The following is a 21242-nucleotide window of genomic DNA, read 5'->3' as shown; positions in this document are numbered from 1 at the left end:
TGACTTCCTCTCTTTAAAATTGTCGCCTAAGAAGGATTAAGCAGCTCTTAGATTTGACTAAAATATCTTCATTTAAATATCTTCATCTGTGTTCTGAAGACTAATTAAGTTACAACCTTTAGTATTATTATAATTATTAATATATTTAGTATTATTTAGTATTTATTTAATATAAATCTATAACTGGCCATGTTATTGACCAAGCAGAAATTCTTCAAGAAACAAAAAAAAATTAATAAATAAAAAAAAAAAATGTACGTTATGTTATTCATTACTCATCCTCATGTTCATCTTCAGAACTATTTTTATTTTTATTTTATTTAAGCTCCCTCATCCAGACTCAAAAACACAAAAAAAGATCATATGCCTTTACATAAAACAAAACTGGAAAAATAAATAAATAAAAATAATACTAAAAAAGTAAAACATTATAATAAATAAAAAAAATTGGGAAATAAAATAATAAAATATAAAACATCATTAATAAATAAACAATAAAAAAATTGTATCTTCTATTTTAATTCACAGTTTCTTCTCCTCAGTGTGATTATAGGGCACACGTTCACAAGCACTGTGCAGAGACATATACCCCCCTGGATGCCGGCATGCGACTTCCTCTCTTAAAAAAAAATGCACGGGCACATCCAAGGTTATATGTCAGAGGCGCGACATGTGAACGCGTGCCCTATACTGACACTGAGGGAAGAAACTGTTGACTTCCTCTCTTTAAAATTGTCGCCTAAGAAGGATTAAGCAGCTCTTAGATTTGACTAAAATATCTTCATTTAAATATCTTCATCTGTGTTCTGAAGACTAATTAAGTTACAACCTTTAGTATTATTATAATTATTAATATATTTAGTATTATTTAGTATTTATTTAATATAAATCTATAACTGGCCATGTTATTGACCAAGCAGAAATTCTTCAAGAAACAAAAAAAAATTAATAAATAAAAAAAAAAAAAAATGTACGTTATGTTATTCATTACTCATCCTCATGTTCATCTTCAGAACTATTTTTATTTTTATTTTATTTAAGCTCCCTCATCCAGACTCAAAAACACCAAAAAAGATCATATGCCTTTACATAAAACAAAACTGGAAAAATAAATAAATAAAAATAATAATAAAAAAAGTAAAACATTATAATAAATAAAAAAAATTGGGAAATAAAATAATAAAATATAAAACATCATTAATAAATAAACAATAAAAAAAATTGTATCTTCTATTTTAATTCACAGTTTCTTCTCCTCAGTGTGATTATAGGGCACGCGTTCACAAGCACTGTGCAGAGACATATACCCCCCTGGATGCCGGCGCGCGACTTCCTCTCTTAAAAAAATGCACGGGCACATCCAAGGTTATATGTCAGAGGCGCGACATGTGAACGCGTGCCCTATACTGACACTGAGGGAAGAAACCATTGAATAAAGTTATTTTTGTTTAATGTGCACATAAAAGTATTCTCACAGTCAGGATTCTTGCCGCCAATGAAGAATTAAGCAGCTCTCAGATTTGACAAAAATATCTTCATTCAAATATCTTCATCTGTGTTCTGAAGACTTATTAAGTTACAACCTTTAGTATTTGCTTTAATATTGTTCTCATATACAACCTTCTTTAGTCTAATGTTTTGCTAATGTGGTATATGATTTATGGTTGGAGGACATCATTTATCGTCTAGTGATTTTGTGTGTAGTTGTAGTTTATGGTGAGTGATAATTTCAAACCCTGTATATATAGGTGGCGAGGTCCGTTCCTCCACGTGGTGCCACTGGAAACTGCCCATCTTGAAGGTGGTGCTGAGCTGAACACGGACAAAAACAGACATTAGGCTGGGGCGACAAGCCTCACAACTAATGACAATTATGAATTTTGTACTAAAGTTTGAAATAAAGTCACATTTGTCAAAAATAAGTCTTCTATTTATTAAAGGCTGATTACTGTGCGTTTAAAATCACATCATGCAGGCACAAAAAATGACAACCTTTGTAGATTTAGCAAAGATTAGCTGGATTTAACGTTACTGAGCTGAATCTGAGATGTACAAGCATACATGTGGTGGAAGTTTAAGCATCTGACAACAAATGCACTGTAAAAATGCTTTCCCTGTTTCACTGTAAAAATGCTGGGAAACACCCATACACTCTCTCATGCAAACTCTACAGAAATGCCAACTGGCCCTGCCAGAATTCAAACCAACAACCTCTTTTGCTGTGGGGTGACAATGCTAACCACTGAGCCCTGATCTGTTCCAACATCACTTTATCCTTCAGCTCTTTAATCTGTTTGTCTGCTTCTTTTTTATTTCAAAATAATAATACAAATACATACACTGCTAAAATAGCTAAAGCCCTGGTCAGATCACACAAATTTGTCACGATTTTCTTGGCGTAGGGTGTTGTGGGGATTTGTAAACGACAAATGGGCGTCTTGACACAAGACTCAATTTCCTCTCATGTAATTATGTGGCATAGTTCACGACAACTGATACCATGCCTGGAATGCCTTACGACACCATCGCAGAAAGTCTAGCATGTTTAATTGACAGATCGTGAAGGAACGTGTAGTCTGGCACATTTGTTACCCATGAAAAAATCAAGATTTTATAAAGAGAAAAAAAAATCTTGACCGGGGCTTAAGACTTGTCACTGAATCAACATGTTGTTTTCTTGAGTGATCTGAAGTGCTTCTATTGTCCAGGGGCGGACTTAACCAATAAACGAGGTAAGCAGCTGCTTAGGGCCCCGGAGAATTAGGGGGCCCCCGACCATTGCCAAGAAGCCTATATTAATCATAAAACTCTTTATATCCATATAGCTCATATGTTGTAAAATCTGTCCGTAACCGCTAAGATTTTAACGTTGTTACTTCTTTTCAAAACCTGAGCCCCCATATGAATAGTGGACCGTTCCTTCCGTATTGCACATTCGGGAGGAGTGAGCGGTTCAAATACACTGCTAGTCTGCCAGAGATCAGTGTAGAGCTGAGGTGGAGGCAGGTAGAGTATAAAAAACTGAGAATTTTGAGAATATTTGGGGAAAAAAGAAGAAATAAGACAAACAATGAAACGCAGCTACCCCAGCAGTCCTGCTTTCTAGCTGAAACACCTGTCAGATGATGAGCGCTGTGAGCTTATTAACAGGGATTGCTCAAATAAAATAACATTTCCCAGTGAAAATTAACAGCTGCCGATTCACAAACAGCAATTCTTCAATTCATATGAAAAATGGTGACAAGATTAATTTGACTGATTGTAAATTAAATTTGTTTTAATGTTTTTTTCATTAATATTAAAATCTAATCCTAAAAAAAGTCTAATTAACAGTAGTTTGTTTGTGAACGTATTGCATTTAATTTTACATTAAGACCATAAAGCTGAAAACAACATGTATGGAAAAAGTGATCATTTAAGAATTATCTGGGAGAAAGACCTGGAGGTGGAATTTGAAGAGGGTGAATGGGAGGCAGTAGTTTCTGGTATAGGTGGTACTGTGAAAGATATTAGGAGTAAACTCATACATTACAATATAATTAATCGATATTACTGGACACCAGTAAGACTGCATAGAATAGGATTAATGGAAAATAACCACTGTTGGAAATGTGGTCATTCTGTGGGCACTTTTTTACATTTAATGTGGAGCTGTCATTTGGTGGCTCCATTCTTGACAAGAGTTATTCAAAACCTTGAGAAATGGCTGGGACAACCTTTACCTTATTCTCCAAGAGTCTGTCTTCTTGGTGATACATCCACTTTACAGAACGGAATATCTAAAACACAGGCTGGACTAGTCGTCACAGGATGTATTATTGCTGTGAGACTGGTGCTGCGAAATTGGAAGAACTCAGATACTCCCTCTTTTAAAGATTGGATTGAGCTGATGACTTCTACTGCATCATATGAACGTATGTTGGCAAGACTTCAGGATTCCACCCATACCTTTAATCAGAAATGGGGTAGCTTTTTGCAATATTTGGAGAGCACATGAAAAGAAAATTGAAAAGTTGTCAATTTGACGGTCTGTTATATTGTTTTGTACTATTTTATATTTGTTATAATTTTTGTTTTGCTATTATTTTTATTATAATTTGTTTACATTATTTCTTGAACGTTGATTTTGTATTGTAAATTTTATGTTGTGTGGGTATAAAAATTCTAAATAAAATAAAAAAGTTCAATTACAAAAAAAAAAACATTAAGACCATAAAGGGTCCTTTAAATATTAAAATATACTTTAAATACATTTTAAAAATGCAGTTTATTTACAAAAACAAACTAACTAATCTACTGAAAAAACATCTATAGAGAAAAAGAATGTTTTGATTTTCAATTCTAGCAAACCTAAAACCGCTTAGGGCCCCCAAATCACTACGTCCGCCCCTGCTATTATTTTCATGCTTTGGATAAAAGCGTCTGCTAAATGTAAATTTGTTTTAAAGTTATGTCATGGCAATGGAAATAAAAATAAATCTGGTTTTTGATTTGATACGTGTACTCATTTTATTAGGCACAGTCAGTGTTATCAGGAGCGTTAATAAAGTGAAATGCTTTCATCTGATGAATAATAGTTGTTGTTTTTACCTGCATTTCCTCTGAAAATAAATACAAGCGATGAAAATCACTGAAGATTGTGGATGTCGTACATGTGTCCAGTGTCTAATGTTCTCCATACGCTTGAGTCTGCTAAAAAAACAGAACAAGAGAAACTTTAAACAGCTCATTTGGTCAAACATCATAAGATTCCCAACATCAGAAATAAACAGACCCTTAAAACATTTCAGACTGCTGATTAACTGTGAATGACTGATTTATATTGATTATATAAATATAGATACTTCTGCAAATCTGTTTTATTGGCAAAACTGGAACTGGTTTAATAAAACGATTAATTAACACAGAGAGGTTTAAGTAACAGGGAAATTCAACCGGCTGATTCACATTTAGCTGTGTCTCAATTGTATTTTATTGACGTAAAGTCTAGATCCAAATAGGCACGACAATTAATATTTGAATCAGCTGGTTGTTGACTCAGTTGGACCGTTTACAGATTTAACCAGAGATTGAAGTACGTTTTCAGAAATCTTACATTAACGTGGTAAAGTTGTTTGATATCTAACTACCTATCTACATAGACACTTTTTCTGATGCTTTTATGTTGTCTATTGAAAAGTAACGTTACTATTACAAAATGTCGGTCTAGGCGTATCTAACCGTTGCGACGACAATGGGGAGAATTAATTTGTTTTGAAGTTTAGTTTTTAAAACAATCCTCTACCTTTCAAACGGCACACTTTAAAGCAGTTACCTCAATCTCTCAAGCGTCTTCTCTTCAATCAGCTCGAATCAGAGTAAGTGAATTCAGTAAATCGTTCGTTTAAGACTCGCTTTGATCGGTTCTTTTGAATCAGTGGGTTGTTGACTCGAGCAGATTCAGTTGAACCTTTCAGTGCAACTTGCAAACAGATTTAACCGGAAATGTAACTTTTCAGAAATCTTACAATATTACAATATTGTGGTAAAATCATCTATCTATCTATCTATCTATCTATCTATCTATCTATCTATCTATCTATCTATCTATCTATCTATCTATCTATCTATCTATCTATCTATCTATCTATCTATCTATCTATCTATTAAAAACATTGCCTCCATTGCAGTATTTTAATTTTCTGCAATTTATTCACAAGATGACTTAATATATAATGGTAGGTTGTGTTGATTTTGTAGGGGAGTGCATTAAATTTAATTAAAAAAAATACAAGCACAGATAAATGAAGTAGAACTAGAGCACATATACCAATGGAGTCTAACAGTAACAGGCCTTGAAAACACAAGCAATTGATAAACATTCATTTAAATATGATTAAACTGTGACTCATAAGCTTGGACAAATGCATCCATACATCTCTGCAATGACTAAAACAACTAAAGTATAAAGTCATCTGGAATGGCTAAGAAAGCATTCTTGCAGGACTCCCAGAGTACATCAAGATTCTTTGGATTTAGCTTCAACGCCTCCTTCCTTTTACCCCAGACATGCTCAATAATGTTCATATCTGGTGATTGGTCTGTCTAATCCTGGAGCACCTTGACCTTCTTTGCTTTCAGGAACTTTGCTGTTGAGGCTGAAGTATGAGATGGAGCGCTATCCTGCTGAAGAATTTGCCCTCTCCTGTGGTAAAAGAATGGCTATTGTAATGTAATGGGCAACACAAATCTCTTAATACCGCAGGCATTTGATGTTGCTGAATGTAACCCCAAACCATGACTTCTCCTTCACCAAACTTGACCGATTTCTATGAGAATCTTGAGTCCATGTGGGTTCTAATAGGTCTTTGCAGTATTTGTGATGATTGGGATGCAGATCAACAGATAATCTGAGTTCTTGCTAATTAACCCTTTAAATATACAGACAAAAACACAATATGCAAATAATTTATCAAGCAAAAACAAAACAATATTGCTAAATACAACTTTTTATTATGATTTCTCAAGATGGTGTTCAATTTTAGCAGTGCAAATAATGAGCAATGGACGTCAAGCAGCGCTGCCAGGTCAAGTTAAAATAATTTCGAAATGTACGAGACCGTTTCATAGAGAGAGAAAAAAAAACACAATAAATGCACTAGATCTTAAAAGCATTTCGATCAAGTGTGTCAAGGGGGAAACTTATCATTGTACATTTAAAAACAAACATGGCAGCTGCTTTGGACCAGAAAATTTACACGTCTCTATCAGTTATGAAGAACCAAACAGTGCTTAAAAACAAAAGACCTCACAAATAAATATTAGGGTTCATGGTTGATCAAATCAAAAAGAAAACAAACCATAACTAGTGTGTCATTATTACAATAAATCAAACTTTACAATGCTAATGAAAAACAAACAAATGGAAGCTCAATAAATCAAACCATTAAAGGCAATGCCTGCATATCATCAGTTAAATCGAATCTGATACTTCCCTTAATATACATAATATTTCTTTACAATAACGGTATTTCTCTGTGGCTAAGTTATCGACTCTCTAATGCTCATAAAACAGCATCTAAGAAAAAAAATGCAATGCTTGACTAGCGACCGAGCTAAAAGCAGCACTTATTCCTCCCAAATGGTTTGTTTTTTTTACACTTTCCTTTCTTAAAGAAACATCAACAGCGTTAAAAATGTAACGCCACGTGATGAAATCTAGACTTGGATATTCCCAAAAACTGGCTCTGTAAACATTTCGTCCATCTCCGCACCATGAATCCAAAGCGATGTTCAGCTCCGAGTCCTCGCACATTCAGATCTGGATATCCTTCTCATATTCGTTCTGTATATTCATTTATTTCTCAAATTGTTCCAATTCATGCCATAGTTACAGTAATACAAGAATTAACTCACATAAAAGGAAACAAGGACAAAAACAACACTTTATAAAGTGTTCTTGAGCGGAAAAAAAACAACAAAACACCACAAAAGGTGTACGATAAATGGAAAGGATTGATAGAAAAGCTACGGCAAACACATCCAATGTTGTGCTTTTTGGATTTAAAGTCATCTGATTGGGTCAGCGGTAACAAGAGTGATTGGCAGGTAGTGTCGTACTCCCTCCATGTGGTCGGAGCTTCTGCAGATTATCCAGAGAGATGCTGTGAGTGCGAATAAAGAGCGTCTGAAAGAGCGACAGTAAGAGACACGGCACAGAAACAGCGACTGAAGCCTCAGCATGAACAGCCGCCTTCGCTGACCGGCTGCTCTGGTGGCTTTTCCAATTTTATGTCGATCACTGGGGGGAAAAGCAATCAAGGAAAACTAATATGGTTTCATGTGGATTTACAGAGCAAAACGTGCGAGTGAAAGAGCTTTTTTTCACTACACATTTAATGTAATGTTTTCAAATAAGATGAAAATAAAATAGCGAAATATGGGTGAAAATGTCCTACTGTTATTCATCATTACATTTTGTAGTAATATAGGCAAGGCAAACTTTATGCAGCACAATTTTACACAACCATAGTTGATCCAAAGCGCTGTACTACAAAATAAAATTGAGAGATGCACAATATATAGGTGGCCAAATCGTTATCGCTTTCCTCACAGAGTTTATTTCTTCAAAGTCCGTCATTTCTTCATGCTGTGCTTTATTAACTCAGTAAGTAACTATATTCCTTATCATTGTAGGTATGTTTGAATTTTACATGTGTAAACATAATAGCAGCGATGCACAAGTGCAAAACAACTCCTTGGGTTATTTGTAATCTAATATGATTATTTGTTATTGTGCGTCTCATGTGTTGTTGATGTAAGATTGTATTCAGTTTGATCGGAATATTCCTATTGATTATAGCGAGCGCACGTGGAGGCCATCACCACACACAGACACACACATATCTTATCTGACAGCCTTCACAGCAGCAGGGGGAGAGGTGTGCCAGTCACTGAATCCTGTATAGGGGTTCTACACTCACCGCCACAATCTGTCTTTTTATTCTGCACCGTTTTGTTCATAAAGTCATCTGTGCTCAATGCTCAGGTGTATTAAAATCTGACTCCGAGGAGAAATTGGAGTGATTACATCTTTGCACATATTACTATAGCACGTTTTATTCAAGAGCTGGATTCAGTCTTTGGCTCTTTCATTTTCATTATATTAAAAATATATTATTTATTTTACTTGTTTGGCAATTAAATCCCATTTTGTTAATTAGCCTGTTATTTTTATGTAACAGTCAAGTTTCATGTTAAATTGCCAAGCAAATAAATGGAAATATTTTATTTTTGGCATGCTAATTTATGTGATATGGTGAATATAGGTGTTTATAATCACCTATAATTAGCTGTTTACTGTGTAAAAATATAACATTTTGAACTATTTATTTGAAGTCAGAATTATTCGCCCCCCTTTGAATTATATTTTCTTTTTTAAATATTATCCAAATGATGTTTAACAGAGCAAGGAAATTTTCACGGTATTTCTGATAATATTTTTTCTTCTGGAGAAAGTCTTATTTGTTTTATTTCGGCTAGAATAAAAGCAGTTTTTAATTTTTCAAAAAACATTTTAGGGACAAAATTATTAGCCCCAAATGGCAAAAGATAAAATAAATCAGTTATTAGAGATGAGTTATTAAAACTATTATGTTTATAAATGTGTTAAAAATCTCTCCGTTAAACAGAAATTGGGGAAAAAATTAAACAGAGGGGTTAATAATTCTGACTTCAACTGTATATGTAATAATTAGAAATACAGATATGAAATTACACACATGCATCACTCAAAGACAAGGGTAGTAAAAATAAGTCTTTAAGTTAAATATAAAGGCATCCATTGATGGAGAAATCCTAATGTTTAGAGAGAGACTGTTCCAGAGCCTTGGGGCCGCAACACAGAAAGCTTGATCACCTTTTGATTTGCAGTAAGACCGAGGGACAGACAAAAGAAACTGATCATGGGAGAGGGGAGATATTATCTCTTTTCTTACATCCTGTTATTAATGTGTATAGGTATATGCACACACATATTCGGCTTAGTCTCTATTTCAGAGATTGCCACAGTGGAATGAACCATCGACTATTCACGCATATGTTTTAACGTAGTGGATGACCTTCCAGGCGCAACCCAGTACTAGGAAACAGTCATACACACACACTCATTCAGTATGGTCAATTTAGTTTAATCAATTCACCCATACCACAGTCTTCCGACTGTGGGGGAAACCGGAGCACCTGGAGGAAACCCATGCCAACCTTCTGGCTGTGAGGCAACAGTGCTAACCACTGAGCCATCGTGCCACCCAATGTATATATTTTTATGGTAAATATAACAATCACAACACCACACTGCAAGCGATTATACCTCAGTTAAATATATAAATGCATGCATATATTTGCAAAGGATACTGTCCTCTCTGCTCTTGTCTTGTGTGCTCTCCATACCAGGAAGGGCTGCTGCTACACGGCGGAAAAGCTAGAGGTGACAAAAACAAGCCAATATTACTAAAAACTGTGTGCTTGAGATGTATTGCATTCATTTTAAAAAAAGATTTAATCTTGTGGACACTTCTGAAGACACTGATGTTCAACCATTAAAATGGTTATATTGTTGCTTAGATAATTACAACTTCCTTTAGTGCAGACATAACTAACAGTCTTTTTAGGGTCGGTTTGACAACTTTGTGTTTATTTAATAGCTGCAAGCCATTTATCAGGAGTTTGAACTGACAAGGCTTTAAAACTACAAAAAGGAGGCGGGGAGATACAGCTCATTTGCATTTAAAGAGATCCATACTTGGAGTATAAGAAATGACCTGTGGTGTTTTGGCCTGAAACAATACCATATTAATATGTCATACACCACATTATAATATGAGAAGAGCATAATATGACCGTCATATTTTTATTAACATTCAATCCTATTAAAAGTTCTGTTGCACTCACCTGCTTGACGTTGTATCCGGCTTTAGCACTAGTTTCAATAAACATTACATTCAGTTCTTTGGCTTTCCTTTCTCCTTCCTCGATAGACACTTGCCTGAAATGATCAAAAAATAAATGTCATTAATTACCATTTCCCAATAGCTTTATTTTATAACTATTTTGAGCAGATTGACAAAGCGTTTAAGGTAAAGGTTATAGCAGTGGTCACCAAACTTGTTCCTGGAGGGCCGGTTTCCAGCAGATTTTAGCTCCAACCCTAATAAAGTACACCTGAACAAGGTCTTACTAGGTATACGTGAAACATCCAGGCAGGTGTGTTGAGGCAAGTTGGAGCTAAAACCTGCAGGGACACCAGCCCTCCAGAACCGAGATTGCTGACCCCTGGGTTATAGTGTCACTTCTAAAACATCTATGAAATTATTTTTGTTCACTTAAACTATGGTATTGTGCAAACATCCAGCGTTGCCTTTTACACAGCATTTAGGGAATGAAATAAATGAATAAATTTAATAAATGAAATTTAGTGACAATGTGGTGTCCAAGGGGCATCTGATACTGACAAGGTGACAACCGTCTCAAATATTTGCTCCTTTTAAACATTTCTTTGTTAGAAATTTTTAACGCTTTTAAATTAATACTTTTTCTGAGATCCTATATCTATGAGATATTCAGCAAAAAAACAGCATCATTTTAGATCAGTGAATATGTTGTTAGAAAACTACAAATAATAAGTTAAAAAGTCATTATTTTTTCCATCATCTCTATTTAATTTTAGATAATTATTTTTCTAACCATAAAGATGTGACCATTTAAACAAACCTTTTGTCTGCAAGATCTGTTTTGTTTCCCACTAGCATGATGATGACATCACTTCCTCTTTCCGTTCGGACGTCATCGATCCATTTGGTGGTCTGCTGGAATGAGTTGACATCTGTCAGGGATTTTAGAGAAAATGGGTTAATTATGAAGGTGAACCTCAGGGGTTTGTGGGGGAATCCCAGGAACATGAAGGTAACTCAAAGAAGAAAAATAACAGAACGATAAAATAAGAGGACAGAAAGGAGGAGTTTCAAAAGCTTCAAGTGTCTCTGTGCTCATTAATGTAAATCACAGGAAAAGAATCAAGAAAACCAACGCTACAGTAGTGGCCAAACATGAAAACTGGAAAAAGCACAAAACTATTTGGCAAGCTCTGGATGAAAGGTAATCATGTTGTAAATAATATTAATTTTATTCTGCCTCTATCTTTTTTTATTTTTAACTTCAAAATGCCGCTAGTTAGTTTTTTGTTTGTGAATTTTTAGCTATTTACATTTTATAAATCATCAAGGACCAGAATCATTCTACTAAAATTAAAAAAAATAACAACATCATTTTTAATGGTTTGCATGTAATTGCGTCTCTACCCGGACTTGGCATTTCCCTTTCCCAAAATAAGTAATAACTTGCATGGCCTTTAAATTCCTTTTGGCCATTTACAAATGAATTATGTGAACACATAACAGAAACATATCATTTAATATTTCAAGCAATTATAAAAAAAACACAAAAAATGTTTGGTATTTGTAAGAAGTGTATATTTCTACTTTTGATCACAACCAGTGTTGAGGAAATTTACTTTTGAAAGCACAGCATTGAATAACTCCAATAAAAAGTAGTTGCGTCACTTAGTTTCTTTTTTATGGTAAGTAATGCATTACATTACTTTTGAGTAAATATTTCTTGCATGGCTGAGGCTTGATCTCTTTCAGTTTTTTTCTTTTTTTTTTAAATGGAGAAACTATTAACAATACACTGCATAACCTTCGTTTACCTTTAAAAAAAAAACACATCAAAAATAATATCGTATGATAATGTTATCTTCTAAGAATTTCCTGACCGCAGTGCTATACATGCCGTATATACAGATTAATGCAAGTTTAAAGAAATGTGTTTGCTACTTTTGTACTTTTTGTTTTATTTGTGAAGTAAAAGTCACTGTCCATTGAGATAATCCCCTTTTCATATTCTTCCAAGTGTTAAAAATAATGAAAACACTTCTATCCCAGAAATGTAAGCCAGAATCATCTTGGTTTCTGTCTGTGCCGAGCACATTCTGACTGTTCATTTTAATTCAACAATTATCTTTTTTTAAAAGCAAAGTAATAAAAATAAAAAGTAACTTGGATTTTGTTAAAATGTAAAGAAACTCAAATATTATTACCTAATTTTTAAAAGTAATCCATTACTTTACTTAGAAAAGTAATATTATTATGTAACTTAGAATTTGTTTAGCCATTTTGAATGTTATCACTCATTTGAAGGGGCATTATTAGTGGTTATCAGCTAATAGATATAGGTCAGTAGGGGCTGTCTGAACCCACTGATAGGCTCAGAAGGCTGTTATCCATCCACATGGTTAGTCAGCAGTAGATCACATATGGCTTCAGCCGGAAGTTAACGAGAATAATTTATATTAATTTTAAAATTTCACATTAATTGTATTTTATGAACATCTACCCAAACCCAACCATCACAGTGTTGTAAAAAACAGATATGGAGTCTCCTCTATTAGTAAAGCCGATTAACCACAAGAATTATTAATATTATTTAACAAATTTCCTATTAATTGTATTTTATTAACGTCTACTCCTACCCCAACAATCACAGTAATGTAGAAACAGATCTTGAGTCTTCTCTATAAGTATAGCTGATTAACCATGTTGATGGATGATAACAGCCTTCTGAGCCTACTAGTTCATATCCATTAGCTGATATGATAACCACTGATAACGGCCATTCAATCGAGTGATAACATTCGAAGCGGGTAATCCGTCACCCTTAACACTGATCACAACTGCAAAAATATACTGCTCTTTAATATTTTTATTGGTCATTCCGCTGTGTTTAGCTTGTTTTTAAATTCATCTTCATAAAAACGACTATTATGTCCCTTTTATTAACTAATGAAGATCTGTTAACATGTAAGCTCAAATACGAAACAAAACAAAGGTGTCTAGCGCTCCACTTTAGCACCAAACTGCAAAGCAAAGAAAAAACAACAAGTCCCACAAACATAAGACAAGAAAGATGGAATCACAAACAAACAAAACAAATAGAATGAGAGACAGAAAAGGAGAGACTGCGTTGAGATGACAGACATCTTTCCTCTTCCTCAAGATCTCCCGCCGAGGATCCACACTCACTTGTGATGTCATAGACTACAACAGCAACCGTCGAGTCCCGGATGTAGCTGGGAATCAGACTGCGGAAACGCTCCTGTCCTGCTGTGTCCCAAAGCTGCAGCCGCACCTGACCAAACATTTTAGCACCAGAGATGCAGCAGAGAGAGAGAGAGAGAGAGAGAGAGAGAGATGGGGAGAAAGGGGAAGAGGAAGAGGTAAGAGGAGGGGAACTGGACGCACACTGAGTCTCTGATACCTACTTGTGATGTCGTAAACTACAACAGCAGCGGCTGAATCTCGGATGTAACTGGGAATGAGGCTACGGAAACGCTCCTGTCCTGCTGTGTCCCAAAGCTGCAGCCTGATCTGTGTGAATGGAGAACAAACAAAAGAAAAGGAACCAGAGTAAAAAGGAAAAAAAGGAGGAAATTAAATGTTTAAAAGGAAAAGATGATGTATAGGAAGAAAAAAACAGAATAGAAAATAAAAATGCAAGGAATGGGTGAAAGCAAAATGGACAATGTATTTGAGACTGTTAAATGCTGGCGGTAGTTCACCCGTCAATGTAAATTCAGTCCTCCTTTTACTGACTACAAAAGATATGCAGTTGAAGTCAGAATTATTAGCCCTACAGAAAAATTAGCCCCCCCCCCTGTATATTTTTTTACAAAATTTCTGCTTAATGAAAATATTTTGTCACACATTTTTAAACATGATAGTTTTAATAAATGAAGTAAATAATATTTTACTAGATATTTTCAAGATACTAGTATTCAGCTTAAAGTGCAGATCGGTTGGGCTTTGGCAAGGTACGCTAGTAGTGTACTAAAAGTGCGCCTGAGCCCGAAACTGAAGACGCAACGTCACTTTTAGAGGCTGTTTCATATGGATTTACTAATCAATCTTACTTTTCAATGAACAAGAACTACTGTCCTAATTTACTAAAGTTACAAACCCCTCACGGCACGTCAGCTACACCTTCAGCAAACCTCCTAATACCTGCAGCATGATGACTTTCATGAACATTTATGAGCGTCAAAAGTTGTGGATCTGTTCAGCAAAATAATTGACTGCGTCACTGACTTAAATGAATACAAAACAATACAATTAAAGCCATCTCCATTGTACTGAGCAAGAGCGCTTCTTGTCCTAACCGAACAATTGCATCATTGATGACGCAAGCGTGCTCAGGGTAGACAATTGAAAAAAATATTGCTTTAGGGGGCTAATAATATTGACCTTAAAATGTCTTATTTTATGTAAAACAGCTTTTACTATAGCTGAAGACTTTCTCAATAAAAAAACATAATAGGTAATACTGTAAAAAAATCCTTGCTCTTTTAAACATCATTTGTTAAATATTTTTTAAAAGGAAAGCTAATAATATTTACTTCAACTGTATATTTGAAAATTATTTACAAAAAAGGGCCAAAGGATTGGTAAAACCATTCACTTTATTGGTTTTATTAGGTATGGGTTTAAGTCAAAAGTAAAGCATCATTTTTTTTTTCTCTAAAGGTCTAATAACATTTCTTCCTTTAGTATTGATAACTGCTTTACTAGTGCCACAGACTTAACAAACTATATAATTATATATGAATTATCATCATTAATTTTAAATATGGCATGAACAAAACTTCCACAAAAATTCTGTTGAACATAAAATAAGATATACTGATAAATGTTGGGAAAAGCTGTCATTGACATATATAGTAAGAACAAAAAATACTATGGAAATCAATTTGTGTTTTTTTATCTGCATTTGTAAACTCAAACAGGATTGGTCAAGTGGAGAGTGAGTATTTTTATTTTTGGGTGAACTATACTTTTATTGCAGATCTAGTTGCAGCCATTGTATAAAACAGCCATAAGCAAGAGACCTTTTTATAAATTACCTTTTTATGGTTTTTCTGAGCATGCATATTGTGGTAAAACAGCTCCAGAGTGATTAAAGAGTGGGTGAACTAACCCTTTAAGTCTATTGTTAGTAAAGTATTCAAATGTTAGTAGGGTTAAGGTATGGGCCAGGGTTTGGCCATATTATCAGGACAGCAGATCTTCTGAATAAAACATAATTATACAAAATAAAAAAAAATTAAATGAGAGAAATTCTTTATAAAAGGAAACAAACATGTATGAACAAATAACTAGAGAGTGAAAGAGAAAAGAGAAAGAGGCTGGGGCAATGGACACAACAGGTGGAGAAAGGCACAGGAGTTTCTCTTTGCGCACTTCATCTTTGACTTTTATAGACATTTCCAAATATCAAAGGTTTAAAACAACATTTAACATTCAAAGAAAACAATGAATGAAACATTTATATGCTATTTTAAATAATCTTTTATTTGATCATTTTTCATCTTTCAATATCAGCTAGTATCTGACAGCAGATTTTTCTTAAGTAAAGCGGTGAAAACTTCTCAAGTGACTCTAGATATACGAGTTTATCTCCCAGACATCGTGTTTGGGATATATATGACAATAGTCTTATATCACAAAATAAATCATCTCAAATTCAGTACCATTTCTGTCAATGTAATTAATTAATAGTTTATATTTAAACCGCATGTAATATTATTTTGATTTACATTATAAAGCATGATAGAAAAATCACTCGTTCATATGTGATCATATTTCTAGCTTTATTTAGAACTTTAAAAAAATTAAATAACAATAAAATAAACACTTTTCAAAAACGAATGATAAAAAGTTCAACGTAAAAAGCAAATAAATAAAATCAACATCATCGCTAAATAAAATGCAAAATGTAAACATTGTACTTTCAAGATTTTTTTTATGTTTCTGACTTGTAATATTGTGTTTATATGAACTATGAAAAAAGTATTAACATAAGAAATGTACATTGTGACACCACAAAATAAACAAGAGCATAATAATATGAAACAATAGACTTTTTTTACGATTGCACATCCCTAATTACTATACATCTAAAACACAATGCACTGAAACAATTATTTATCACTTACAACTTTAAAACCATTTCAGAGAGTGTGGCAGAAATCAAAGAAACTTAACATATAATATTATATACAAATAATGTTCTGAAGAACGAGAAAAGAAAATATCAATTCCATTAAATAAACAAATTCACTTTAATTTACAAAAAGATTATCAAATCCCTCAGTCATTTCTTAATATCTCTATGATAATTTCATGCATTTAGTATATTTTAAACAGTTAAAGCCATATGCATTTTCTATTAGAGTGAAAAATAAATTACTTACTGTTCTGTCCTCAAGATACATGGTTTTCGACAAGAAATCAATTCCTATCGTGGCCTGAAAATTAAAAGCAACAAAACATTAGAGATGAAGCACGCCAAACCACACAACTGATCAGAAACATTTAAAGTTGAGAACAAACAACATCACTTACCTGGTAGGTGTTATCGAAACTGTCGTACATAAATCTGGTAATCAACGACGTCTTTCCCACTGCAAAATCAAAAATGATCATGTTACTACTAAAACATTAGATTAGGCTTCTGCCGGTATCAAATTTGATCGTTGCGATTAGGGCTGCACAATATATCAATACAGCATTGATATCCCAAAGTGCGCATCCACAAAAGACACATCACAAGATGTGCAATGTTCAGTCTGAATTATAGTTCACCAGGAGCTACACAAATACATTTAATTGCTGTATTTATACAGAATATATACGATTTATGCAAAAAATATAAAGTGTTATTTTTTTTCTTTGAATTTTTGTTGTGTTTCTTGCCTAAATATCTACATTTCAAAGCAAACATTAGAGTATTTTAATTCACCTACTGGCAGATAATTTGGCTTGTTTTAAGTAAAAACTATCAATCTGGACTTAATTCTTCTTTAGAGTTCATAAAGTTACCAAAAAACATCTAATTTGCATGTGTTTTAAAGATGTAACTGTGAACGCATTTCAAGATGGTTTAAAGTTAATTAACTTCAGGAAAGATTATTAAATTATATATATGCTATAAAAAATTTTGTAATTCTCACAACAAATCAAGTGATATTTATTTTACATATTTAACTTGTGTACCTGAACACTGTTAGAGTCTCAGAAAAACAATGAAGCATTTATTTAAATTATTTACAGCATCTATCACTGCACGCCACAACAAAATCATCCTATTTTCATCCTAAACTATCCTAAATGGATTAATTCTATCCAAATAGAGCTACTCATTTCATCTGTTAAACTTATACTCAACATTGCAGGAATATAAAATATTGCGACGCCAGTTTTTTCCAATATCATGTAGCCCCTATAGTGATTACTATATTTAATTAACTGTTAGACTCCTCAGAAAACCCTCAAACTATTCAAACTGTCAAAGAAAACTGTATTTATATTGCAAAATTTAATTGCAGAAAAATAAAATAAATCGCAGGAACAGATTCTTCCAATATCGTGCAGTGGCTGAAATTACTTGCTGTAGTTTTCTGACTATATACGGTATTATCACAATGTTGACCTAAGCTGAAAAATACTTTAGCAGTAATAATAATAACAATAAACACATAATGTATATACATAATCAGAGTACACAAATGTTTCAACCAAATTAAATTGCACAAGGACTATAAAGTACAATAGCTAACACTTTACAGAAGTCTCACTGGTAAACCTTAATGCGTTAAAATCAACAGTGAGAAAAAGCTAGATGTATTACACTAAATGTTAATTTTAGTTATAACTGGTTATTATTATTAACTCCATTTAATAAAACGTGGATGTAACTGCCTACGGTTTTAGCACACTACTAGAGGTAATAACAGAAAAAAATAACATTACCTAATATTAGGGCTGCACAATATTGGAAAAAACATTGACATTGCAAGATATCTATCAAAACTATCAACATTTAGTCTAAAATTTAGTCTAAAATTTAATCTTTCAATATCTATCGAAACTATCAAAATTTTCTGTGCATTCAAATCTTATTTACATCAGACTCTTCTCATGACACGTGATAGATTTATCTAAAAGGAGACCATGAACAACACATGCAATGGTGTCTGTAAATATGCAAACAGTTTGCAATGTTTATTTTCCTATTCAAATTTCAGAAAAGCCTCAAGCATAAAGCCTCAGAAGTCTAGTCTGAAAGATGTTTACAAAATAATGCCACATAATCTTTGTTTATGCTTTATGCTGCAGATGTACTTTTGAATTCTTGCCCAATGACTTGTGAAATTGGTGTCCAGTGAAACACTGTGTGGGACAGATATTTCAGAAAGGGGAGTAGCTCTTATATTCAGACTTAAGCAGTATTTAATAGGCATTGTTGGTGTTTTATCACTTATGAACGCGTGCATGTGCTCACAAGTTTGAAATATGAGTGTTCAGTGGTTAAACGATACAGAAAATCTCAGCACGTCACCAACAAAAGCTCTCAGTCAAACTTGAGAATATCATGTTAACACAGCAGAGAGAGACAAAAATACACTGTGAAATGAATACGAAATGCAGTTTAAAAAGGGACTTAAGTGTTTACAATTGTAACGTTGTAAAATCTGAACAGGCATTGATCCAGTATTTAGTATCTTCTATATATTAGGTTCTAATAATGTAAAAAATATATATTTAAATATTTTATATCAATTATTAATGAATCATTTACTTTATGAATTATTTTTACATATGTTGGTGCATTATAAAAACAATTCTACTTATTATTAAACACGTATACATTTATTCATACTTAATTACTTTTTAATCTATTTCCATTTATTTATTTTAATCAGAATTATGCTTTTTAATTTTTAATTCGTTTAAATAAATGTCTAGATTATTTGCATCTTATGTATTTAAGCAATTATGTTATATTATAATTAATAAATTATATACATATATTGCTATGCCTTTATATTTGTATATTCATCTTAAGATTATCCATTTTATAGTCATCTCCATAAATTGCATCATCATTCATTTAAATAAATAAATTATTAATTTATTATTTGTCATTAATTTAAACTTTTTTGCCTTACCAGGACCCTAATTTGAAAACCCTGTCCCAAAACAAACCTGTTGATATCAGTTGCTATCGGAAGACAACAGCCATCATAACTAACTTATGTTAGCAAATACAACTTCAACTGTAAATCAAAAGTAGTTGTTTTGACATGTTTTACTATACCTATGAGCATAAAAGACAACCAGATATGTACACACATTCCAGCACACTCAGAGACACTATAATATTTCAGATATTTAGTACACCGAGTGTCTTATCATATTACAAAATATTGCACATTATTAGATAGATAGATAGATAGATAGATAGATAGATAGATAGATAGATAGATAGATAGATAGATAGATAGATAGATAGATAAATAGATTTACAGATTCATAAATTTACTCATACTGTAAGACACTTATATGTTCACGTTTTATACATCACATTCAGACTTAAGAAAGATGTTTAAAATAGAACCGTTAGATCTGGTTCGGTTCGGGACTCACCGCTCTGCTCTCCCAGAAAAACTAGCTTGAATTTGCGGAGCGGGTTGCCGAAATCTCCTGCTGCAGACATGCTGCCGGTTCCACTAGGCGTAATGTTGGTTTAAACTTGTTGTTTTAACTATTAAAATGTTCTAAACAAGAAAATAAAGCTGTTAGTATCCAGGTTTCTCCAACTCGGTTCAGTTCGAGACTCTCAGCCGCCTATTCAGGCCCAGTTCTGCGCCGCAACCTAGCATGACACTCAGAGAAGTGATTGACAGCTGAGCTAGCCTATTGAATAAGAAAAGATTACAATGAATCTTTTATTAATCACGGCGTTCCGTCAAATTGATGAAATTATTTATTAGATAAAATATATAGATGTCTTCTCAGTATCACAATCATTTAATCTGTAATTTGCATATTTATATGTATTGAGCGTTACATTTTCATTGATGTATTTATTATTAGTGGAATGTAAATTTAGCAGCTTTACTCAACTAGTCATTTTGCTTTCGTATTTAAATTATAGAAAATAAAAAATATTTAAGTGCATTTTGTTTGTGGGGAAATTTGTATTTACTGTGAGTAAGCGGAATGGTGCCCATATATGAAAACTAGGCGGGACGACAAACAGGGTTAGGTTGAGCTTTTCAAGCGCCACGTCACGTTGCTGGCGTCACTATTCTGCATCATCGCGTTCAGTTAACCCTTGAACTGTGGTCAGGATTAAATTATTATATGCTGATGCCAGTTTAGATATATGTTCAATGTGCTATATTGGCATTACCATTTTTATACAGTATTGCCAAAGCACTTTAACTATGAATAACATATGGAGTACATTTACATTATTAGTATATTATCAAGTAATAAAATGTACAATAAATGACTGAGAAAAGAGGGGAAAGGAAGCACCCCTAACACCCGGAGGAACCCAACGCCAACACAGGGAGAACAGGCAAACTCCACACAAAAATGGCAACTGACCCGGCCGGGGCCTAAACCAGCCACCTTTTTGCTGTGAGGCCTTGTTGCCTATAAAATTTAAAATAAATAAAAAAAAATAAGTGACAGACAAAAAATACACAATAATAATTACTATAATAAACTGTGTATATTATTTAAAACAAGGTAAATAAACTTAATGGATTAATAATTGTAATATTTATTATGTGTGTATGGTGT

At 33.3% G+C, this 21242-nt stretch overlaps 1 protein-coding gene across 2 annotated transcripts; it reads right to left on the bottom strand.

The window, feature by feature from the left end:
* Positions 1–6470: 6470 nt before the first annotated feature.
* Positions 6471–20349, bottom strand: rab6a (RAB6A, member RAS oncogene family). 2 transcript variants are annotated; one of them, NM_001328530.1, is given in 8 exon segments: positions 6471–7780; positions 9895–9961; positions 10432–10525; positions 11251–11362; positions 13856–13961; positions 16841–16894; positions 16992–17050; positions 20076–20349. In NM_001328530.1, coding segments are annotated over 8 exon segments (627 nt in total). In that variant the 5' UTR covers positions 20146–20349; the 3' UTR covers positions 6471–7715.
* Between the last annotated feature and the right edge of the window lie 893 nt (positions 20350–21242).

The sequence above is a fragment of the Danio rerio genome, chromosome 10, assembly GCF_049306965.1.
Source record: "Danio rerio strain Tuebingen ecotype United States chromosome 10, GRCz12tu, whole genome shotgun sequence".
NCBI classification, from domain to species: Eukaryota; Metazoa; Chordata; class Actinopteri; order Cypriniformes; family Danionidae; genus Danio; species Danio rerio.
The sequence above is the reverse complement of the archived record's forward strand: the minus strand, read 5'-3'. Positions and strand labels throughout refer to the sequence as shown.